The sequence below is a fragment of the Colletes gigas genome, unplaced genomic scaffold (genome assembly GCF_013123115.1).
Source record: "Colletes gigas isolate AHSC1104 unplaced genomic scaffold, ASM1312311v1 Colletes_gigas_Sc00007, whole genome shotgun sequence".
Classification (NCBI taxonomy): domain Eukaryota; kingdom Metazoa; phylum Arthropoda; class Insecta; order Hymenoptera; family Colletidae; genus Colletes; species Colletes gigas.
The window spans coordinates 3,988,909-4,013,904 of record NW_025106636.1 but is presented as its reverse complement, the minus strand read 5'-3'; the positions used below and the strand labels follow the sequence as shown (position 1 = coordinate 4,013,904).

At 39.1% G+C, this 24,996-nt stretch overlaps 2 protein-coding genes across 3 annotated transcripts; both read left to right on the top strand.

The window, feature by feature from the left end:
* Window positions 1-540: 540 nt before the first annotated feature.
* LOC122396138 lies at window positions 541-6,075 on the top strand. 2 transcript variants are annotated; one of them, XM_043394284.1, is made up of 14 exons: window positions 541-836; window positions 923-1,161; window positions 1,351-1,642; window positions 1,725-1,969; window positions 2,042-2,172; window positions 2,257-2,357; window positions 2,450-2,590; window positions 2,674-2,819; window positions 2,898-3,305; window positions 3,950-4,038; window positions 4,235-4,371; window positions 4,581-4,628; window positions 4,717-5,274; window positions 5,734-6,075. In XM_043394284.1, the coding sequence occupies exons 2-14, from the start codon at window positions 943-945 to the stop codon at window positions 5,955-5,957; spliced, it is 2,739 nt and encodes a 912-aa protein (XP_043250219.1). In that variant the 5' UTR covers window positions 541-836; window positions 923-942; the 3' UTR covers window positions 5,958-6,075. The 2 variants fall into 2 exon arrangements, with proteins under 2 accessions (XP_043250219.1, XP_043250218.1); XM_043394283.1 differs by having other exon boundaries at window positions 541-1,161.
* Window positions 6,076-6,327: 252 nt separating this feature from the next.
* LOC122396092 lies at window positions 6,328-14,051 on the top strand. Its single transcript, XM_043394213.1, has 10 exons — window positions 6,328-7,384; window positions 7,806-7,964; window positions 9,062-9,226; window positions 9,361-9,531; window positions 9,620-9,728; window positions 10,288-10,444; window positions 10,941-11,073; window positions 11,448-11,603; window positions 11,989-12,336; window positions 13,112-14,051. The coding sequence occupies exons 1-10, from the start codon at window positions 7,315-7,317 to the stop codon at window positions 13,399-13,401; spliced, it is 1,758 nt and encodes a 585-aa protein (XP_043250148.1). The 5' UTR covers window positions 6,328-7,314; the 3' UTR covers window positions 13,402-14,051.
* The last annotated feature ends 10,945 nt before the right edge of the window (window positions 14,052-24,996 follow it).

The window sequence follows — 24,996 nt, the reverse complement described above, 5'->3', positions numbered from 1 at the left end:
AGCAAAAATCAATGTGCTCGTGCATATCTAATTCCAAACGATATCCTGCGAGGGGAAAATTACAATGTCCAGCTTCTGTTATTCACATTTAATAAAAGATTAAGCAATTAACAGATTATTTATTATTCATTAAACACGTATTATTATATTTTGATATGTTTTTGTATACGTCATTTAAATAAAACATTCAAAACATTGATTACGCGTATCAGAATTAATACTGAAAACGGTATTACATGCATTTGGTCGATAACCTATTACAAGGTTCAAATATTGCGGAGTTGGCGATATACCTTTTATTTTGTAGCACTCATCGCATTTAGATTACACGTATCAAAATTCATCTTCGTAATGCAATTATACATTTTTAATGAGCGATAATTTAATCCTCGGGTTGATTTATCGTGAACTTCAAGCCTTTACACACCATGCTAGCGCTCCACTGGCACCAACCTACCACCTTTTTCCCCCAAACCGCGAACTCGAGACGCAACGTTTTAAAAGCAGCCGACGGTCTGTCATACAACTCGAAATGAATGTTTTGCATGCCAATCGCGTTGACAAGCTTTCGTAATAAATCCACGCGTAACATGAGGAACAACGACGTTGATTTTCTATCGGATGTTCGCATGATTCTTGTGTCATCGATTGGAAGCAGTAATCGCAAAGAACTCATTCACCGAGGCATGAATTCGTATTCGGAAGATCGAAATGTCACGTCGCGGTAATTATTCGTCAAATTGCCGCAGGTTGGCCTAAAATGGGACGCTCGTGGTCATCTCTATCCGAATTGACAAGTGAAAACGTATTATATTAATGTGAATCTCTTGAATTATGTAAATATCGAAGAGTCTAACAGCACTTTGCCCGATACGCAAGATTTTATAAGGACTCGTTAAATTAATTTATGTACATCACACAGCATAGTGTAAGGAATTGAACATGTTTAAAAGAGTAGAGAGTAATGGAGGAAATGAGTACCATGTACCTGCCAAGCGACCAAAGTATGATACAAAGAAAGGAACTTTGGCATCTGCTTCCACAAAAGCTAGAGAGTCAACACATAAAAAGTTGGGAAAAACTGATGACGTGTGGGGTGATGATTTTGCGGAGGAGGATATAGAAGAAATGGATTTTGTAGCTACTCAAGCTTGTTTAGAGGTATTATTTACATTGTTTGTTTGTGTCAGACATGCCCGTGAACCAAGCTCGTTTAATTAGCTTTTCTTTCCAGGTGTTGCTATTAAAAAATAGTTTTGGAGCTCAAATTTGGACGTGTCTGTTTCACCCGTACAAATTAGAATTTATTGCATTGGCCTTGGTTATTTATAATGCTTGTATTCTTTTTAGGAAAACAGTGCTTTGACTCAACCACATGTAGAGCGAACATCATCAAGTATGCGGAGATCTTATAGCGTGCCATCTACCAGTAAAGCTGTTTCTAATGTAAATAGTACTAAAAGTGATATATTAAGGCCTCCGGTGTACATGTACCCATACAATACTCAGAAAAACAAAGCAGAGAATTTGAATGATATAAGTAATGTAGTTTCTGCCGACTACAAGGATTTTGAAGAGAAATTAAAACATAGACCAATACATAATTCAACATTTAAATTGGATGAAAATTTTATTGTTCCAGGTAATGTGATGGTATACTAAAAGATATGGTTTTAATTTGTTCTACTTTCCGCGTATTAACGCGATATATAATTTGTAAACAGAGCCACAATACGCGATGGAATTGGAGAAATTGAGACAGGAGAATAAAAAATTGTTAAACGATTTTATAACTAAAGAAGGAGAAACTGTTTTTTTACGAAATCAATTGCAGCAGACTAATATGCGCGCCGAGCTCGATACAGTGGAGAAAACTCGTTTTATCGAGGCGCAAGAAAATCGACATAGAACGGAAGTGAATACCCTTTGTAAAGAAAAAGAGCATTTAAAGACCCAACTCGAATTGCAAGTTAGTATTTTTCAAGTTGATTTTTTCAGCTTTGGTGCAACATAACAAATTCTGATTTTTGTTCTCTTACAGACGTTCGAAGTGGGAAATTTAATGGAACGTTGTAAATTATTAGAAGGGGGAACCATTAAATTAACCGAACCACATGCTACGAGTTTGAACGTTTCTATGAATAAAAATAGGTTCTGTTCGCAGATGAAACGGTAAGTTTCTGAAAAATCACCTAAGCAAAATACATTCCCGTTGTTGAGATTCTACATATATATTTGCATTATTCCTATCCGCAGATCGTTACTTTCGAATAAAAGACCGGTAAAAGTGAAGGAAACTTGCGTTCAAACAAACATGCATAATAAAAGCCTCTATTGCCTTAAAACTTGGAATCCGTGTAAGTAAATTGCAGGCTAAAAGAAACGTTGGTTCGAAGATTTTTTTTCAATGTTTGACGATAAACGTAGTAAGGGTATACCCTTCTTGCAGGTTATCCTCTTGCTAAAATCTCCAAGTTAATATACGATACACCACAGCCAGAGAAATCTGTGGTAAATATTCAAGTGATAGAGAAAACCGGGCGAAGAAATTTGCCGATTTTGCAAGAAGAAGATACATTCAGAATATATGGTGAATATATATATGATCAAGTTTCGTTTCTAGCGGACCGCCTTGTATAAAATTTAGCTAAAATCGTGCGATCGTTGTTACAGAAAACCCAGAATTAGTGAAACCTGTAACCACGACGGTGGACGACAAGAGATTAACGGTGGAATTTATTTTACCGGAAATAGCCGCCCTCCAGCGAAAAACGGACTCGGAACTCGAGTCAGAAAATTCGATATCGATAATGAATAAAGTGAGTATCTTCATTTTCCACAAGTTCTTTACCATTCTATCGAATAAGTGTGCGGTTGACGGATGAATACCGTTCCAGTTAGTTTCCACCGCGAGGGAGTTGATACTGAACGTGATCGTCCTCCTCAAGACGATTTTCCAAGCCATGAGGAACGACGATATTCGCGACATGAACGACATTTACTTTTCTGACTTGTATTCGAGTTCGGATTTCTATGGCAAGTCTGCATGCGACGCGAACGCGTGGCACGAATGCGAACGCGGGGTCGAGACTAGGCGTGTCTTTGGCGTACTGTCGTATGTGACCCTGGAATCAATGTACCTGAGCAAATACTTGGCAGGAAAGACGTCGTTACTCACCGAGAGGGACGAATCCTATAAATCATATTCCCGCCAAATGGTTCGATACGACACGTGGCCGGGGAAAAATCAGAGGTTTGAGATGTTAGAGATGATCTTGCAGTTCGTTGTTTTAGTCGGATCCACGGTAAGTAGGTAATAGTACGCTCCTCAGAACAATTAGAGAATCACAGGAGCACTTGATCTCTCCTATTTATAAATAAATAAACTTTAAACTCAATTTTCTTTGAAAACAAATTGGAACGAGAATCGCAAGGTAAGTGGTAAATAAGAATTCCTTATAGGTAAGTAGATAAATATACTATACACGTACATATAGGTTTACATTTTATTCGGATAATATTTTATTTGCCTGGAATAAATTAACTTTTGTTCATTTTGCAATTACACACGGGTGTTTTAGAAATTACTTGAACTATTGAAATCTATATGTTTTATCGCTCTATTTAAGTCATATTTACATCCGTTACTATCACAACACGGAATGACTAACTGCGTAAATGTAGGCAAATTAATCATATAGAAGGACATAGTCCAAAAGTAAACACACAGTATCTATAGACTAATAAACTAAACTAATAATAATTCTCCTGCTGGTGAATTATTTGACTAAAACGTCCTGTCGTTAAACATTTAGGGGATATGGCCAGAAGCAATGGCCGTTTCTTATGTATGTTTGGTTTCAATGATTCTCTAATTATTTTGAGCAGCGTGTACAAGCCTCCACGTATTTGGATGACTTCGTTGACATCAAAATTTTATTGCTTTTAGAGAAGATCCTATCAGTTTAGTGGTCTCATGTGTGCAATCATGATGGTTATATGCAACGTGCACAAAAAAGTCGAATATTGTTCCCAAGGGTACGTGAACAATGTTTTCTCTTTAAAGACGAATTTTGTATTATTTGCTTTCTTGTTTGGTCTCAAAGAGCACACACGTGAGCGATCAAAATCGCGTTTTGATTTTCCACAAAAAACTACTCAAGTGTGCCCTTTGAAGATCAACAAACAATTTGGCAATTTAGAATTCACTTTATTATGTAACTTATTGTTCCAGAATGGAATATGTTTATCAAATTTTTAAGGAGATAGTGTTCTCCAGGCCTCTGCCCTATTGCTACGCGTTGCTAAGTAATATGATGATGATTTTCACCAAATCTGCCACAAATCTACGAAAGCTTTGCGTTAATTCACGTACGTAACATCTGTCTTATGTTTTCAACTTTTAGCGAATTTAATAAACATTTTTATTTAACTTTCTTTCATTTTTTTTAACTCCTCACACCTTATTAACGTTTTATGATTACAATGGAATGCTGTGCACCTTTGGCATAACTTCACTATTGTATTTGCAATACTCTCCATGGAATTACATGTAACGGAATTGTTTATGATTTTTATAGAACCGATGGCTGTGAACAATTGGAAAGGGTCTTTACATTTCACTCCAGGTACCAACGATCAGAAACATTAAATATTTATTTTTGTTGCACGCATTTACGCCCAAGAGCATCGACTTTCATTTTATTTTCGCTTCAGACGCATGTCCGTTGCAAATATTTCTGGCCCAAGTGGAGAACCATTGGTTCGACATAATAGCCGCTATAGACATCACGGACGCGATGTTGCAGTTCGTGCAATACATATTGCAAACGGACGTTATTCCCCTGAGATCCGAGACCTTGGAGTCTTGTAATTGTTGCATGAAATTACTGCGGTTCACGATAAAAACGCTATGCAAGTGCGCGGAAACGAATCTCGGCGCTATCAGGGATTTCGATCTGGACCGTTTCCCTTTAGAGCAGAAAGACGTCTGCCACTTGAAGAGCATTTGCGCCAAACATTCCACGTGTTGTCCGACTGGCAGCAAACACTGCATCAGAAAGGTCTACAGAGATCAATTCACCGACCCTAACGCCAGAATGACGCTGAACAGGAGGCAGAGGAAGATATTGAGGGACGGAGTGAGATTTTTGTCTCACATGGCGATATGCGATCCAGATTTCGTTATTCGTTTGTCGGACATCGAGGATTCGTTCCATTTGTTCATGAGGAACATAAGTGCCTTCGATGACTTTGTACTTCATGAAAATGAACGTAAGTCTATGCACGCATAAAAGAATATAAAAGTTTTGGTACTTGAAAGGTTTCATGTCCTTTAAATGACCTTGATGGCAATTTTTGTTTGTTTTCTCTTTCGTTAATTTTTCATATCTTCGGCAGCAGCCGGGATATTTACGGTACCCCATGATAAACGGAACTGTACACCGTCATACGAGTCGTATGCTCGTGCTAATTTTAAAACTTCGTGCTCATTGATACGCTCATTCTCTCTTTTTTTTATTTTACTCTCGTTCCGTGATACGAGCCACGTTAATTTTGTTTCGACTTATCTGGCCGCGGGAATTTTCGTATTTCCGCCCCAGCTTGTCCTCTTTCGTCATCAGTTGGGCCCTGGCTCGCGTCGTAAACATTTTTTTGGGAATAATTTAATAGAAAATTATATTTTTCTTCAAAGATTAAATTGTAATACTTATTCTAGTTGTTTGGTTACAGAGGAGGCTATGAATCGAATAAAACAAACGTTCATTTTGGACAAAACCTCCACGCAATCCGATATCGAGTCGTTCGAGAAGGGCAACATGAGAGAATTGAACATGTTAACGAACTTCGAAGAAAAGACCGTTCAATCTGCGTCCACATACTCCAAGAAAGATAACAGTCACAATAAGTTCTTGCTAACCGTGAAATCATTGTACAATAACAAAATGGAATTTTAGTGATTATTAAGAGTTCCTACGAAGTGAAATATACTTAATATAATGCCACAAAAGAGAATACCTTTTACCAGATATGCCATTCTAACAAAAAATTATTCTGTTATCAAAGACTGGATGCCATACATTTTTGTACATATTACCTTGCAATTCGTTCGAGAATTGTTGTTAATTATCATTTTATAATATAAATAAAATACATTGTAATATTTTATTGCAAACTGTTTTTAATTCCTGGTAACCTACTCTGTTTCGGAATTAAATTATTTTTTAGTTTTAATATTTGAGCCATTATTCGGAAAAATGGCCGCCGTTAACGGTTTATGTTCTAGGATTTGCCGACGATTTACATATTTACTTACTTTACATCGCTGTATGTACGAAAACATCGATATATCTACCTATATTTACCGATAATCGTTCGGTTTCTTTATTTCATTACAATTGTATAGATTTGTCTTAAGTAGAGACCTAGAACTAGTATTATTTTCTTATCGTAATTACGTTATCGGTTTCATACCGCAACCGATAAAGTACCGAAAAAATAATTACCACCCTTGACGCTGGAAACATTTTATTCTAAAACGGGACAACAGAGTTGGCAATAAAGGGGATGTGGGACTTAAACAAACGAAGATCGGTCTCTAAACTTGAGGATGAGAGCCTGAAGGCTCAGACCGAGGATTTTCTAATAATAGCGAAACAATACCGGAATTTGTTTCAATTTTTAGTAATTATCGATGTAGGTATACCTTTGCGGGCATAATACCAACATTTAGTCCCCGTTCGAGACCAAAGGGGATTCCATGACACACCAGGAAGACCAGTTCCGCGGATGATCGAAGATAACCTCCAAAAGCCTGACCGAACAAAAGAATCCTGGCGCCTGGTGGTCGTCTATCGTCGTTCCTCTCTCTCGGAATTCATTTTATCATCGCGTCGAAATGCAATTTGTAGGAATTCTCCTCAAGGCCTGGCAATGCTCGGCGACGATAACCGTGACAGGAAGCAGATAGACGGCTATCGCCGCGCGGCGCGTCGACGGAAGTGATGTTCCCGCCTTCATTCGGAGCGGAATAACCCCGAAACGCGGGATCACTGTTTCCATTCATAGATGCGGAACGATCCTCGGTCGATTTCACTTTTTACTCTTCTCGCAGTAGGTTGCACCTTCGTCCGTCACTTCCTCCGTTCATCGAGGCGTCCGCCATTGTGGTTCTCCACTGTTCTTCGGTAGTGCCGTTCGTGCTGTGCCCGCGAAAATTTAAATCGCCGTTAAACAAAGATCTACCCGGACGTTGTTCGCGAATTATGTGCACGTAACTCGTAACTTGGACTTGGAAACCGACTCGGTCTCAGGATGAAGATACCTTCGGCGCTGATTCTTCTTCTTCTTGGCTTCTTCGCGCAGTACGTCAACAGTATACAGTGTAAGCGACGTTTGCAAAGGAAACAGCACTCGATTTCGATCTACTTTTGCACTACGATAGATCACATTGATCTTGTTGCTGCAAAATATTGTTACTCGATTATTTCCATTCAAAAGTGACCGGACATTTAGCATGGACCGATGACTTACGTATATCTTGTATCGAATTGAAATGAACTAAATTGCTTTGAACTAAATTAGAGGTACTTTTTAATGTGCAACGGCTTCATAAACAAAGCCATATAGATAGATGCAAATTATATATTTGTAAGGTCAAGTGGGGGTATGGAAAATATAAAAGAACAGGCATACAACGATCGAGCAAACCTAACACAGGAGTTTGTTTTGACAATTTTTTGTGTAACTATTATTCGAATCTAGTGAATAATATGAATGTTTTAATTTGTATTTTTTATTTAAAGCCAGGTGTCCGGTGGTGAGGCTACTGAATGGAAAAGTTCGAGGAAGAGCCAAGGGAAGAATCATCAGATTTAGTTGTTACGAGGGTTTCACTCTCGTAGGGAGCAAATATTCCACTTGTTTTCGAGGCCAGTGGGATACACCTACGCCCGTATGCGTCAGTAAGCATAGCTTCTTAATCACGCTTGATAATACTGTTACACTGGATATCAATTAAAATGTTTACCGATTCCGGTCGCCACAAGTTTACTGGAGCTTTTGAAGTTTCATTATTGCCAATGAAAAACTGTAATTATTTATCAAATTCTTTCCAATATTCGAACATTTGAACATTTTAGTATTCAAACATTCGTCAAATGTAGCTTGAATATTCAGTAAAATTCCGATTAAAAAAGAGAAAAACATTTTTGGCCACACATATGTTCGATAATGAATTTTTTTCTCGAAAGTGCGTAGGAATTCAGGGGTATGTGTATTGACCAAAAATGATTGCAATTCACCCCTGCAACCAAAAATAATTTTTTCAGAACGATTTGAAATTTTTTAATTTTGTCGAAAAATTTCACCCCTATTCGAATTTTTTTCTGGAAAGTGGGTAGGAATTCGGGGGTATGTCTATTGATAAAAAATGATTGTAATTCATCCCTGCAACCAAAAATAATTTTTTTAGAACGATTTGAAATTTTTTAATTTTGTCGAAAAATTTCACCCCTATTCGAATTTTTTTCTGGAAAGTGGGTAGGATTTCGGGGGTATGTGTATTGACCAAAAATTATTGTAATTCATCCCTGGAACCAAAAATAATTTTTTTAGAACGATTAGAAATTTTTTAATTTTGTCGAAAAACTTCACCCCTATTCGAATTTTTTTCTGGAAAGTGGGTAGGAATTCGGGGGTATGTCTATTGATAAAAAATGATTGTAATTCATCCCTGCAACCAAAAATAATATTTTCAGAACGATTTGAAATTTTTTAATTTTGTCGAAAAATTTCACCCCTATTCGAATTTTTTTCTCGAAAGTGGGCCGGATTTCGCGGGTATGTCTAATGACCAAAAATGATTGTAATTGACCCCCATAACAGAAAATAATTTTTCCAGAACGATAGGAAATTTTTTTTTTCGCCGAAAAATTTCGAGTTATTCGAATACTGTTCGACTACTTGATTGTTCAAATACTTTTCAAATACTTGACTTTGTTACATTATTTTTCAAATCTGAGAATGTTTACATTTATTACTGACCTCATTTCATTAATAGAGGATGATTGTCCTGCCTTCCCAACCCCTAAACACGCCCAAATGGAACAGCAATACAATGGCGCGATATTAATATATTTTTGCGAGCCTGGTTACGCATTGATTGGCCCGGCCCGAATTTATTGCGATGGGGTGCAGTGGAACGGCACGGCGCCATATTGTCGAGGTGAATTCCGTTTTTCTAAATTACGCTTTCAAGATAATCAAACGCAGAACACATCATTTTGGATACAAAATGGTGGCTCGATTCCCAGAACTTGCTAGATTGATAATGGAAAAATATAATTTAAAAATAATTAGACACGAGTGCGTTGGCTCCAACGCAGTGCGATTTCGAGAAACCAGACCTGTGTTGGTGGGAACAAGACCCGCAGCATGATTTTGATTGGCGACGACACAATTTTGAGACACCGAGTTCTCACATCGGAACAGGCCCCACGCATGATCACACATTGGGAAAAGGGAACGATGGTATTTACTTTACACATTATGTTTTATTCGAGTGCTACGAAAAGTTTTGATTCATCGATCGTTACTCGTTTAATTTTCATTCTTTCAGGCTACTATTTGTACATCGAGGCTTCTGGTCGATTGGTGAACGACACGGCCAGAATCATCTCCCCTATCTATAACGCGTCGTACACGGAAGCAGGCTGTTTCTCCTTTTGGTAATTCCGTAATTGAATTTCTTTCTAAATCCAAACAAACTACCCATTTCTCCAGAGGTAGCTTTCAATTTTATTCGAAACACTGTAACAGTGGGAACGATTGGTCGCTGTAGCTTGGGTAGCGTCAAATGTCGCTTTCACACACACACACACACATGCACGCATACAAAAGGAAATCTGTAAATGGCAGACTAATGAAAATTCAACACTGTTCGTCGACCAAAGCACGCCTCTCTTTAGGATCATTTCAACGGTAGTTGATATCGTAGGAGGCATAATTACGGGCTGGTGGTAGTTCATTAGGGGTGGCCGTGTCCTCGATGATCACATAAATACGTATAATTTAACGCATCGAGCACGCGAAGTGTATTTAGCGAGAAGAAGAAAATTGTAAAATGAATAAGTTCATAACCACCGATATTATCATTAATATTTAATATTGTTCAAAATTTATGGGTCTAGACGTTTGTATTTCCCGCCAAAAATATTGTTAAATTAATTTCTTTGATTATTAGTATTCGAGGCCTACGATTTCAATTATTTCCGTACGGTATTTCAGGTACCACATGTATGGAGCCACAATAGGTATACTGAACGTGTATTTCAAGGCAGAGAAAGACAATACGCCTCGTCTGATGTTCACCAAAGAGGGCAATCAAGGGAATCAATGGCTGCACGGTACTTTCAATCTTCCCAAAGCAGAAAAAGGTTTTCAGGTAGAGGGGATCAATATACTATAATGACCACTTTCAAGATACAACAACACTATAACGAACAACCACAACTATCGATACATCTGATACCATTCAACTAAGGCGTATTGTCGATCACTACTCAACGCTAAAGTCACTATAACGAATACAGATCATAGAGCAGAGTTTCTCAAAGTTTGGGGCAAATTTCAACAAACCGTGGATAACACAGCCATACTTTTAGAAATTTTCTTTTTTTTTTTTAGGCTGGCGGGTTCCAAAAACAGAGTATAAATAGTAGAGCAGTATTTTTCAAAGCGGGGGTGGGGGTGGTCGGTGTGAACATTGCCAAATTCGAGGGTCTGTATTTTTCAAAACAATTTCGAATACAGTAAAACGACGACTCATGTTCCTCCTAATCTCGCGTCGACTTGCAGTATATTTCCATTCGAACAAAATCCCTGACTCCGTAATTCGAACAATCGACGCGTTACGATGTTCATTTCGTTCTTCTTTTTAGATCGTAATTGAGGGTGTACGGGGAAATAGTTACGTGAGCGATATTGCGATCGACGACGTGGCCATTTTACAAGGCGACAAGTGTGGAAATGGAAACAAATCGGAACACCAGGCTGTGACCGTGAGCGACGACGGTAACCCTCTTAGTTTACGCAATCAGATTTTTCGCAACGCAATATTAAGGGTGGCTGCGTTAATTCGTCCATTTCCTCGTTATCTTCCAATTAAGAAGTTTACATAACGGACAATGGTCGTACGTCTGTCGTGCGATAGAAACAGAGGCAGAGCAAACTACGAGCGGCGAGAAAATAATTGCATTATAAATAAATGATGATTGGGGTTAAATCAGGGGTCTAGATAGCTTTCATTCGGAAGGATGGTCGATACGTATGCAAAAGTGTGTCTTCCAGTCGTCTTTTGCACCCATTTCAAATTTGTTTTTCATTTTTTTATCTAGAATATAATTTGTCCTATATTAAAAATTATGTTGGATGCAATGGTTTTTCAGACCAAATCGAGCAGGTGAACGCACAGCTGACCTGTCGTGGACGATGCAAAAATATTTTCATGTACAATTTAACGTCCACCGAGGATTGTTACTGCACCCTCGACTGTGCTGAACACTCCATTTGCTGCCCGGATTACGCGGAGTATTGCGTACTGGGTGAGTCTATTTTAATTTTTCTATTCTTATTTAAGATCGACACCGTTTTAAATATAACGAGCCGTTTCCAATAATATTCCTGGCATCTCGAGAAAAGTACACTGATCAAATATAATGAACCATATTGGTCCCTTTGCTAGTAGCACCTCCAACGGAGAAACGATGAAACACAGCTACTATACCTGCGCAGGTATAGTAGTTCGTTCATCTTTTCTCCTATGGTGGCGCTGCTGTTACGGGGAATAACTAGTTTACAACCCACTGTAGATATGTAAATATTTTTTAATACAAATGTAAACAAGTTGCTATAACAAGAGAAAAGTCTAAGTCTAACTGAATATATAAATTCCATCCGAAAAACCAGTATAGATCTTATAATCTCCAGCTTCCACCGAATACGGAACTGCGGAGGTCACGGAAGCTACAACCATAGTCCATAACACGACGACCATAACGAACACAACGCAAGAATACATAGAGACCGTCACGCCAAGAGCCAATGATGGTAAGTTTACGCACTCGACTCCGAAGGACGAGATCGACCCCGTTACGGCGAAGCAATCGACGGCTACCACCGTGGTCATCCCCGTCACTAACGTAACTAGGCTGAAAACGTCTAAAACAACTCGTCCAACTACGCCTACCGTGACAACTACGAAAGCGGTCCAAACAAAGGGGACGCCATTCGCGCAGACGACTACCAAGAGATACGAGACACCGGAACAGCAACCCGGTAACACGAATCCCCTCTGACGACAAAGTTTCATCGTCCGGTTTTGTTCTGTCGACGCTCGAAATTTCGACGAAGCTGAAAGTTAGGCCATTGTGCCAGGGAATCGATGAAATCGTTCTCTGCCACTCGGGCACTGAATATGACATTCAGCTTCCGAGGTTCTGGACCAATCACAGATCAAAACAATTCTAATATTCACGGCGAAATACGCCAAATTGTATTTTCTGCCTCTGTGAGGGCAGAGTTCGAATTGTTAGCTCCTAATCCGGGGTATAAGGAAGGTTAAAATAGACGTAGACACTGAGAAAATTGACCTGATTCTCCGTACTGTGCCCTCCAAGCGAGGAAAACTAAATTGTTAGTCCCTGGTGCTGACTAAGAGACTAGGAATGATTTTGAGTCATTTTTCTGACTGTGTCTATTAATTATTATGACTATTCCCTGCTGTTTATTTACTTTTAATCAAATTAAACTAGGGTACAGTGCTCGATATACCATAAAATGGTTGCCCCCTACTACTAGCGCCACCAGCAGAGTAACAGTGAACTACTGGCGTTGGTAGTAAGGGGAATAACTGTTTTTTTTATTGTAATTCCTAGCAATAGTCCTATTGTTTAACCTGTTTTAAAAGTTTAAACAGGCTGGCTAACCAAATCTAACTTAAAAGTATCCTTCCAAAGCTTCCAATATCTAACGGTCTGAGATTTCTGTTGAATTAGAGCGCACAGAGGGTAAAACACACGTGTTAACAAAAAGGGTTTGCGTTTTTCTCTAGCTGATCCGAGTGTGAGTCGACAAGATCCGGAAAAAGTGCATCGCGGCTCAGCGAAATTCAATCTGCCAGGAATTATCGGGGTGGTGGTCGGGACCCTGACAGGAGCATCGATCACGCTGATGGCCACGATCATCATCCTGAGACGAAGAAAAACTTACAAACGCAGCACGAACGGATCCGCGCTCTCCGAGGACAGCGACGTCCGGTTCCTGACGTCAGACGAGGTCCTGGACTTCACTCTAGCCAGACCCAGCGACACCGACGAGACGAAAGCGGTGTTTTCTTCGTAATTATCGAGGAACACTCGTCAGAGATTGGTCATTAAGAATGAAAACCATCGAAAGTCTTGAAAGTTCAATGGCGAATCCGAGGGAAAGAGAAGAGGTTGCAAACGTTTTCCTTTTCGATATAGTAGCACATAACTCGAGAATGAATAATCATTGATGTTTGAAAAAATTCACAGGAGTACATTACGTGTACATAAACGTGTGTACGAAATTTGAAATCGATAGGTTCAATATATTCTTTACAATTAATTCGCGAATAGAGCACTTTGAAGCAGGCCCTTACTGGTTCGAGCCTAATGTATTGGCCGCTCGAGGTCGTTGGCTGTTCATCCCCACCATACTCTGATAACTGTAGAATGATGTAATCTTTCAAGATATTCGTTGAATAGCTATGCTTCGTTTGCAGGAAGACGTAACAAGCAAAAGTTGTTATTTAATTGTGTAATTACTATTATTCCGATCGATCGAATTTTCAAGCGATGTTAGACAATTATAAGCAACGTTTACGATATTGAGGTGAAGCTCGATTCACGCACAGCAATGATAATTATGATAGTCACGATAACAGTAACTTTAAGATTAACGTATTGTATATAGTAACAGTAATAATATTTTTCTGCCCAAAGAGTTGTATAAACGGGAAGTGCATGAAATAAATATTGACTTTATTTAATTGTAGAAATTAATTTATGTAACTCGAATTAATAGGCCACCAAGGTCACGGACAGTAGGTACCTCCCACCACGCTGTTTGGTTACCCCCACTCCCATCCCTTCAGGTGAGCCCCGCGGGCGTATGAGAGGAAGATTGACGCAATTAAAAGTGGAAAAATAGATCTCCGACCGGGAGTTCCGTGGCAGCACAAATTATATTCGTAGCATTCTCTTTTCCCTCGTGACAGTTGAACGTGAAATTCGAATCTAGCTATCTGGACACCCGTAATTAAGCGGCAGATAGCAAAACGATACGCGACAGCGGTTTCCCAAACAGTTTCGTTCGCGAACGTGATCCAACAATTTCTCTCTCTGGTTTATCCCGCGACTGTATCGATTCGCGTAAAACGGTGATTCCGTTCCCCGATTGCACCGGAAACGAAAGTGTTTTGGTGAACGCTACACCCACACACACGGCCAGAAATCACGGACGTCGATAAATAACAGGAACTGCCTTATTTCGGGTCTCGTATTCGAACAAATTGTGTGGTCCGAGCACCGAGATAAGGCGAACGTAAATTTTACTAGAATTGCACTTCCATTGGTGCATCTGTTTCGTTTATTGACTCGATATATTTGTTCTCTTATGAGGTCATATAAAATATATTAAAGAATGTATAAATAATGAGGAAAATAATAAATGAATTTGTACCTTACTGATTCTTTTTATTTGTAATTTAACTTACTCGAATGCTTTTTGTTTTTGAGATTCTGGTGCAATAATATTGAAAATTTGATAAAGCAAAATATACTTATAGCCTGTCAAAATATTTGTCGTGGAAAAAGTTTTTCGATTCTAACTGTATAAATTTGGATTTGGACTTTTGAAAGTTTTATTCCAAAAGCTTTCAAAGCTTCCTGCACTTTTCTACCTTACTGGCTTCTTATGTAAAGCGATTTTCACTGGATTCCATTTCACGGACTGTTGCAAAAATCCAAACACGTTCTTGTTGACCCATTTAAAAGCTCTTTGCCATCGTCCATATTTTATTTTTCTTATACCCGGGGAATAGCATTTCCCGCTAAATCTCATAAACGGTTGATAAAATGGATTTTCAAAATTCCGGAAATTTGATTGTGAGTTTTAAATTTTCAGGATAAATCTTTTCGCGTTTACTGAAATTTCGGAATTTTTCCTCGTGAAAAGTATCCTTGCATTATACAACAAGCGCCACGAAAATAGAAACTTTGAGCTAGCAATTTCAAAATGCGGGACTGTAAAAAAGAATGTTTACACTCATTGAATAATTTCAAATAGAAGTTTTAAACGAACCGCTTTAAAGTGAAAGTTTTTAAAGTGGGTATAAAATCTCGAAGTTGTAGATGTACTTTTTTTTTAGAGCAGTTGTAGATGGTTGCATTGGACATGTAACGTAGAATGGCGAAAGAGTTGGGAAAATTGTCCCACTTGTATTGAATTCAATGGAGGATAAACGGCCCCAAGCAGAGTCTAAAGTGGATTTCCAAGTAACGCAGACATTTGCATGCACAGCTAAACAAAATTTACATTGCATATCCTCCGATGCGGTTATCGTTTTTCGCAACTTTTATCGTTATACAATTTTAGAAAACGCCGACCGCGATAAAACTCGTTTTATACGAAAACTCTCCGAGGGACACTTTTCGAATATCACTAGTAGGCACTTACGTTCTTATTTATATTTATTACAGGTGTACACATCTATTTATATAATAAAAAAATTTATTTAGATTCTTTAAGATTCCCTAAAAGTTCAAACGTCGACTAATATTCATCCATATGTTAATATTATATGGGTATTTTATTATTGTTATAATAAATAATTTTTATTAATTTTCTTCGTGAAGGCAGTACACATAGATTTGTTCAGGCTTAAGAAATATTTTAAAATAAGATTTTATATTGAGCAGAAGGAAAGAACAAATTCTAGTAGTCGAGGTCCATATTGGGTCAGACATTTTAGTCAGACTTTCTACTTACTCACAGCGTAACATTCTTTTTAACCGAAGCAGTACTATAATTAAGTAACTTTTAATTACATTACATATAATATTCCTAAATTAAACATAAAAATATAAAAATATAAAATTAATGTTATAAAAAATTTACTATATGATAAAATAATTCAAAGTATTAACTTCTCAATTTATTTCCCTATGCTTGAATTACATCGTCTGGTAATAATATATTCATGAAAAAAGCTACAAAAATAATTATGCCATACGAAATTAATAGAAACAATTTTTATAAAAATGACTAAAATTGGAAGATTTTAGAGTTACTTAAAGGCTTTGGGGTTTATTTATATGAATAATGCATTGTCCAAAAATATTTCTTCGCCAACAGGTTCCAGTCACGAAACTTGAAAGTTAAAAAAAAAGACTTCTCCATTACCTAGCAGCTTGAACGAAATTTAACGAAGAATAGGGGTGAGAGGAATAAACGGAAAGTTCTCAGTCGAAGTTTAGCCCGGTTAAGTTCGACGCGATCGATAATTAGCTTAAAATAGCGGCGTGATATTAAATTTAAAATTTGCACCGTTTCAACCCCTAAATTTAGGGTTGCGTTTCGAACGGATAACCCTGGTACTACGAGCATGTCGGACGATAAACACGCGCTTTTATCGCGGCCTCTTGTTCCTTAATCTTGATCCTGATCCCGGATTTACTCTGAATCGCGTATTCAACAAACACGGGGTCCGAGGACGGTTTTAATTAACAATAAATAACGCTTCCGCGAAAGCGACACGTATTCAATAAAATGCAAACTAATGCGATACGCGTCTCGAGCTGCACCAATTATACGACTGTTTAATTAACTCGTCGCTTTATATTGTATTTGATTTTCAATACTGTCGCGAGCAACAGTTGTTTCGCGTACCTCCTACGACCGAGAGGCCTCAGTCGATTTAAAGGAACGTATTTTTTATCGCGACAGTGGCTGGATTATTAGAGTAATACAAATTTATACCATCATATTAAGCATAGGATAGCATTTGTTAACCTCGTTTCATGAGCCTGCTATGGACGAGAAATTGCAGTCGATTTATCGAACCGAGCTCTTCGGCTCGATAGACCAAAGGAAAAGGACATTTAATTTTTAATTTTCCCAGTGATAAATGGGAGGATTGAATAAGATAATAGCACAGTTATATATCTTTTTCTCAAGTGAAAAGAACTGAAGCTCCCACAAGCGAGAACCTAGTAATTATATAGCGTCTGCCGCGATCTCTCGATAATTACAATCATCAATCTCCCTTGAAAACAAAGAGGTAAATGAAACCGCGAGTTCATAAAACGAACCGTGGAAAGGAAAGTGCATGTGGGATGGAACTGCGGTTCGACGACTCGGCGCTTTTATCCCTCGCGCGACGGAAACAAGATTTATCGGCGCGTTTGCCCGAGGACGCGAAGGGAGCGAAATCGTTCCTCGAATCCCACGGAATCGTGTTAGATTTCCGTCGCGTTTCGCTGTTCGGGGGGTAAAATCGAGAAAGAACCTTGCGTTGAACCACAGGGAGGAGAGAAACATCACTCGACCCCTAACAATGCGGAGGGCGAACCTCTAGGAACGAATGCGGTGGCAGCCCCCTCAGAAATGACTGCGTTAGGTGCCCCGCTAACACTAAACTGAGGAGACGAAGTTCTAGGACCGAGTGTGGCGGGAGTTCCTTTGAGAATAACTGCGCTAGGTGCCCCCCTAACCCACAATGCAGGGGGCGAACCTCTAGGAACGAATGCGGTGATAGTCTCCTCAAGAATCACTGCGCTAGGTGCCCCGCTAACACTAAACTGAGGAGACGAAGTTCTAGGACCGAGTGCCGCGGGAATCCCTTTGAGAATAACTGCACTAGGTGCCCCCCTAACCCACAATGCAGGAGGTGAACCTCTAGAAACGAATGGGGTGGCAGCCTCCTCAAGAATCACTGCGCTAGGTGCCCTGCTAACACTAAACTGAGGAGGCGAAGTTCTAGGACCGAGTGCGGCGGGAGTTCCTTTGAGAATAACTGTACTAGGTGCCCCCCTAACCCACAATGCAGGAGGTGAACCTCTAGGAACGAATGGGGTGGCAGCCCCCTCAGAAATAAGTGTGCCCCGGTATCGAGTTATCACTGTCGCTTAATTAAATCGTTGCCTCCGTTCGTTTCTATTTTTATACATTTTCCCGAGCTCCGTTTTATTATTTCGAAGCTTCGACGATATAATTAGGTTTGTAATTATGAATTGTACGTTTAATCACCGGTGTGCGTTTATTTTCGTAATTCGATCACACCTTTTGCAGCCCCTCGAGCTTCGATAATACAATCGTTACTGTAATTATTGCTTGTGCATGCAATTTTATTATTTTTTACAAATATAATTATCTCTGCAAGTTTAATTATGGTGATATACGTCGTTTTATTAATTCGTTATAGCTCGTCAAGCCACGGTAATTTATTATTCTTTCGTAGCTAGTAAAACTTCGACTTTAAAATATTTTTAACATCTTTCGTGTTTCGTTGCTAAGCGAAATTTTAGCTCTTACTTTATGATACAGTCGTCTCTCTTCGAGAAGAAAGGATGTTAATTTTTTGTAGAACAGAGCCGACGGAGGAAAGTTTGTATAATAATTTGCATCTTCCTATTTGTGGGGCTATATCTCACTTAGCCTGTAAGATAATATCGGGCACGATAAAAACCCTCTTTCCTTCTCGTCGATTCTTTATAATTAAAGCGTAATATCGGCGTAATTTCAGGCTGGTATTAAAAACTTTCGCGTAATTAATATTTTTTTAACTTTTTCTGACGGCAGCATACGTGCACGTGGTAATACACATTATGTATTCAAGTATAGTACACATGAAACTATGCAGTGACCTTTTCTAATATATTTTATACAATTTTTAATGGTTTTAAGTGCTTGTCGAATTTTTATGTCTTCGAATACTTTGGCGATTCAAATATTATTCGTATATTCAACTGTTTAAGTAGGATTTGAATACCATTCGAATACTGATTCGATGTACTTAAATGCTTAAAAACTCGAATGTTAAATTAACCGAATAAACGTAATTCTGATCCGAAAATATTACTGAAACGGGCAAAAGTTGTTATTTCATTTCACGCAGAAATATTTCGTGGAAGCATCCGGAGCGTTGGGGAACCGTAAGGTGTCGAAACTCGCTGAAAAATTTCACGTTAATCCGAGGAACTTGGCGAACTGGAACCCATAAAAGGTAATCAAGAATTCCACGTACCCAATTCCCCGGATATCGAAACCGTGCAAAAAATTCCACACGTTGCAAGATTGCGGGATAGTAAATCTCTTCGTGGCATTTTCCAACCGGGAAAGTTTAAAGAAAGAATCGAAAGGGCGATATATAAATTATTGCTCAGATCCGAATAAATATTCTACTCGTAAAATCGGGTCAGCCTGAGCTGCAATTACAATTAAAGCTTGATACAAGCACGATTGAATACTGTGGTTATAGAACTTTTTTTTTTAATTAAAATTAATTCAACCGTACGTGCGCCAATTTCGCTTGGTTAAATTTCGATGCGGAGGAAGTTCGAACCGGATGCAAATTGCGTTTGACGAATTAAAAACTATTTAATAAAACCGGAATATCAACGATTTTGGCTGTACCAATTATTTGATAATTATTAAATCATTTTAACGCTCTGTGACAACCTGAGTTACGGAAACTGGGACAACTTGGGAAACTGTATCGTATCAGAAATACTATAACGGTGTCCATCATCGTATAAACTAGGGACTAGTAGCGTTACTATCGTGAAAATGTCTTTTATGGTCGAAAGATGGTTCTCTCTTACGCAGTGAACATCGCTTGGGGCCATTCTTTATATCTCCTTAAAGTATGAAGTTGGTATTCCCTGTGAAAGTGCTACCACGTGTATCTACACGGTTTTTACCAATATTTCAAGATCAAATATTATTTATTGCCAAAGGTGATACCGATATTAAATGTTTACACCTTAATTGTAGGTAAGTACAGAGAATAGAGTAAGGTGTAATCTTAGATCGACGCAAGGTACGACGAAATTACTTGTTCAAACGATTAAAACGAACAGCCAGAAAGTGTAAAAACCATCTCGACTCTTACTCGCCCCTCCCCTCTCTTTTTTGCCAGTTCATCATACACGTTCCGGCTATCGTTATCATATGACGCGTTGCGCAGGTGCAATCGATCGTCCTGGCTACCCTTCCATCCCCACACCGACCCTCTTACAGCACCCTTCCTTCTGACCGCCGTCTGAGTCGAGTGGAAGTTGAAAAATCCACAGAATTCACGAGCACACGTAGTAATTTCTCTGTATTTGACTATTTGAATGCTTGATTATTCAAATACTATTCGAATACTTGTACTATTTGAGTATTTGACTATTCGAGTATTATTAGAGTATTCGAATGTTTGAAATTGATAAAAAAAAAAGAATAAAGAATTGTCTGAAGCCACTATAATTCAACTATGAAAGTTTTGATCAATGGAGGTACCCAAATTCTACCCCTTGTATTCACCACTGGCGACACTTAAAGACCCCCCAGGGTGTACTATTTTGCTTGGAGATCAGCACGACGACCATAGCTTTGGTCGTATTGGAAAATCGTTTGTCTCCTGTTGGGGGTGTACCTCCAGGTGGTTTTGGATTTCACTGCGCTCTTAAAGGAGCCTTTCGAGAGTTGTAAAAGGGGGAATCACCTTCGTAAAGTGGGTTAAGCGAGTTACGTCAAAGGTGAACGTTCTTTACTGCCTCTCGAGCGAACCACAGAAAATCTATTTCCATTCCAGAGTCGTGGGATGATTGTATGCATGAGATTTCATAAAATTATTTACAGAAACCAATACTTTAACAATAAACATCCTTCCTAATAAAGTACCTAATAGAAATCCATTTACATTTTGGCTAGACATTGCTCGGAATTTTTTAACTTTAATGTTTAAAAATCGGGGTCCAAAATGCTAGATATTAATTTCTTTTACGTCGATTATGAACGGGTGTACCTTTCTGTTGATTTAAGTCGAGGTTGGAACGTGATACCGAAGAGCCTCCATTGGCCAACCGTTTAACAGTTCATTTCATGGATAAATATTAAAAGTTACGATAATGCTTAATTAGCAGCAGGGAAGATGATGCTTTTAATCACCTGTTGAATGTATTCGCGAGCAAACGCGAGAGAAAAGGTTGTTAAATTGTGACTCGCCTAATTTTTCTACCCTTCCAACGTAAACTCAGCTTACTTGTTTCTAAAAGAAATCGTAAATACTTTTCACGAAGTAAATTAAAAAAGTCAAACTTTAAACCTCCACTCTATATTACGTAATTTTTATTTTAATTAAAAGTATATTTTAAGAGTTTTATTTTTGTTTTCTCATTGAAAAAGATATTGTAAAGATACTCACGTGTCAAAAGTAGTCCCAAAAATTTCGATCTTTGTATGGATATTTCATACTAATTAGGTAGAGATTCTCACCTACCCCCACTCCTCAATATTCCTCGCATTGTGCCAAGTCCCTTTACTTACATCACTCTAGAGCGTTTCGACTTGGACTGATGCAGCTCGAAACTGAGCTGTAGACCCCATTGGGCCGCTCAGCGCGAGGAATAGTGAGGAGTGGTGGGTGGTGGTGCGTTCGCTGGCCTCCCAGGCCCCAAGTTGGGACTCCCAACTAGTCATAGTGGGAGAAAGAAGGAAAGGAGGCTTCTGACTCGCGAGCCGCCAATTCGTCCCTACAATTATGCAAACAATTGCTATAATTTGTCGAATTGCGACTAGAAAACTTGAATCGAAATTTAATGTTTCTCTAAAAAGGAGTCGTGTTCCATTAAGACTCAAAATTTAAGAACGAATTAAAACCGCCCTTTAATTAAAGGGATCTCCGTCACGTCAATCAAAAAAAAAAACCATCGTCCATCTTCCACCTCGATCCTCGCGTGTATATCAATCTTGCTTAATTGCCTGACGTTCTCGACAGATATATTTATTACATAGTTCGTACGTCAAATTAAATCAGAACTCGTGGCAGCAAAGAAACGTTTCCAAAAGTGAAAATAAAGTGGAAGCGCGGTCGGGGGGAATGAAGAGAGAGTAAGATCGTTTTGATGGAACAAGCATCGCACATTTATTCAAGAAGCATGAAAAAGACAGCCGAGTTCCGTCGCGAAAAAAAGGGCACCGGCCGAAGAATTGACGCAGAATGCTCTCAGTGTGTATGTGTATTCGTGTATGTACAGATATTTCGTCTAAAAATATATCTCCGAAGCTGGCGACAATAAAAATGCCCTCGTGGCCCGCATCACGCGTACAACCCTCCCGCGTGACAATCACACGGGGAGAGCCACCCTTTACGGGCTTCGAGAAATTAACGCTAGATGTCGTATCAAAAAGAACCAGTCAAGAACCGTGCGGCGTTCTTAGTAGCGAGCGTGTGTTGCCTTGAGAAGGGCGCTAGAACTCAAAAATGGCGGTGTCCCGATAGCTGGGGATTCCCCAAAGAGCAGGGACTCCCCCATAGAATCGGGATTTCCCAAACAATCAAGATTCCCCAAAGAGCTGCAATTCCCCATCTCATCTCGACCCGACATTCTCGAGTTCTCGCACGCCTCCGGTTGCTTTATATTAATCTCTGTCAGTTATGTCTTCATTTTTGTTCTTGGTCTGCCATGCAGGGCCGTGCCTAGGTACTTTGGCGCCCGGGGCAACAGCGGAACATGACGTACACGTATCCTTAGTACCGTTGTAACTAAATTTTGATCCCGAATATCGAAGAGGTGCACCGATTTCTTAATTACGATTATTAGAATAAAACTGTAACAAGAAATAGTTTCATATAACCATTTATTTAAAACAATAATACTATTTTAATCTTTTCTTACGAAGTTGGATAATACTTGTGTTAGAGGAAATTATATGTCTTGTAGTCGGATAGAAGATTTTGTTTTATTTTCAAGAGAATTGTTAAAGAATGGAATTGGATAAGATAGAAACCAACTATGAGACGTATAATTGATTTTTACTTTTAAGATCGTCTGTCGACGCCATTATAATGTAACGCACGGGGGCACGTGCCCCTTCTGTCCCTGCCTTGTCACGGCCCTGCTTCCATGCGATCACTCACTGCCGGTGTCGTCTAACGTGATTGTTCTGATTGTTCTCGACGCCCTTTCGCTTCGTTACATCCTTGATACACTCTCACACTCAACCGACCGCATACTTCGAATCGCAACGTCTTTGATCGATCAATTTGAGCAATTTTCCATACGCGAAAACATTTGATTTAGCACAGTTTACGATTTAGAGCTTCCTTGGATCTACATGTACCATTTTTGTATTGCAAAAGGAGAAAGTTTGCAATTTATTAAAAGGTTTCATCGAAAAATCCCAAATTTCAATACCAAATATAAATACTGCATTAAAATCAATTAAAAAGTACATAGAACTTTTATAAAAAAAAAAAACCATTGCCATTCTGTCAGAAAAGTGATTTACTTCCAATAAACGATTACAACCTCCTTAATGCCGCATCGCATTAACGGGACAGAATTTTCCATCTATTTACAAACGTGCTCATTTGCCTGCAAACGTATTCGATTACCCGCAGAGTGCATGGTTCATTCACGAGGAAATATAATTTCGCAGATGGTTCGAGCAGCATCGATACATAATTACGCTGCGTTTCGTCGAAAGAGAGAAACGACCGTTGGATTCTTCGTGAAACATCGAAAAACGAATGACGCGGCCGGTTAAACGCTAACAATGACAATTAGTCCAAGCATCCGTACACCGAACAAACAATTTCTCACCGCGCGCCGGCGGATATTCCAAGAGACAACAACCGCTGAGCAAACAGGAAGTGTTTGTTTTTTATTTTTATTTTTTTTTTTCTCTCTAAGTCTGCGCGCGTCGTTCGATGAATATTAAAAATATTCTGTTCTGATGAAAAATACGTAGATTCTGATATGTTCAGTTCGCTCAGCCCTCCGTGACCCAGTCTCGTTCACGAATCGAACAAAAAAAAAATAACTATACTGCCAAACGTCTCTATTGGGAAGCTGCGAAACTGAATCTCGGCTAACGACGCGACTCTGTCCACCTGGACGTTCGTAAAACTATCAGAAACGAACCGAAAGGATCTAGCGACATTATGGGTCGCGGAGGGTTAAGGGTACAACCCTGTTTTTTTTTAGATGATTCGATCAAACAAAGTCGTCGACTAACGTGCTCCTCTTTCACGAATCACGCCAAACTACGCAAACTGAAAAGCGTCTACGAACGAATCTGGCACTTGACGAGTCGCTTCAAACGAAAGTGCATACATGTATATATACATACGCTCGCGTCGGTAATCGCGACGACGCCACACTTTTCCAGGGAATTACTTTTGTTTGTCCACCGACGAATGTTTTAATTTCACCCTTCCTCGTTTACGTTTACATTTGCATTAAGCGTATGCAATGCACCTTCCCTTCGTTTACAATTTGCAATACTAAAATGCGTCAAATAACCTTGATAAATATTTTCAGTGCAATGGTAATATTGTTGGTTATTTTTTAAGGCTCTGATGATCGCAATAACATTTTAATGGAAGCTTTGGTATTAGTGTTTCGACGTTCTATGCGTCTCCGCGGTACACCAGTGGTCAGGATCACGTGTCATTACGGACCAATAGAATTTGGTCACGTGATGAGGGATTCCATCACGTGGTGATCTGATGTCTACGTCCACTCCACATTTAACCCGGACAAACAAAAATGAACAAAGAATTCGTATTTATTTTTCATTAAGGACCATCTTCCTCTTCTTATTCGACTCGAGTACCGACGCTAGCGTAGTCCACGTATCCGCGAACGAGTCCCTCGTCCCGCCTCCGGGTCTCGTTCGTCGCGACCGTGAAACAAAACTTTA

Excerpts from the sequence above, each read along its gene's own strand:
- LOC122396138 (XM_043394284.1), top strand. The coding sequence starts at position 943 with ATGTTTAAAAGAGTAGAGAGTAATGGAGGAAATGAGTACCATGTACCT. Across the intron at positions 1,643-1,724 it reads TGAAAATTTTATTGTTCCAG|AGCCACAATACGCGATGGAA; the intron begins GTAATGTGATGG and ends ATTTGTAAACAG. Across the intron at positions 2,591-2,673 it reads AGATACATTCAGAATATATG|AAAACCCAGAATTAGTGAAA; the intron begins GTGAATATATAT and ends TCGTTGTTACAG.
- LOC122396092 (XM_043394213.1), top strand. The coding sequence starts at position 7,315 with ATGAAGATACCTTCGGCGCTGATTCTTCTTCTTCTTGGCTTCTTCGCG. Across the intron at positions 7,965-9,061 it reads ACCTACGCCCGTATGCGTCA|AGGATGATTGTCCTGCCTTC; the intron begins GTAAGCATAGCT and ends TTTCATTAATAG. Across the intron at positions 9,532-9,619 it reads ATTGGGAAAAGGGAACGATG|GCTACTATTTGTACATCGAG; the intron begins GTATTTACTTTA and ends TCATTCTTTCAG.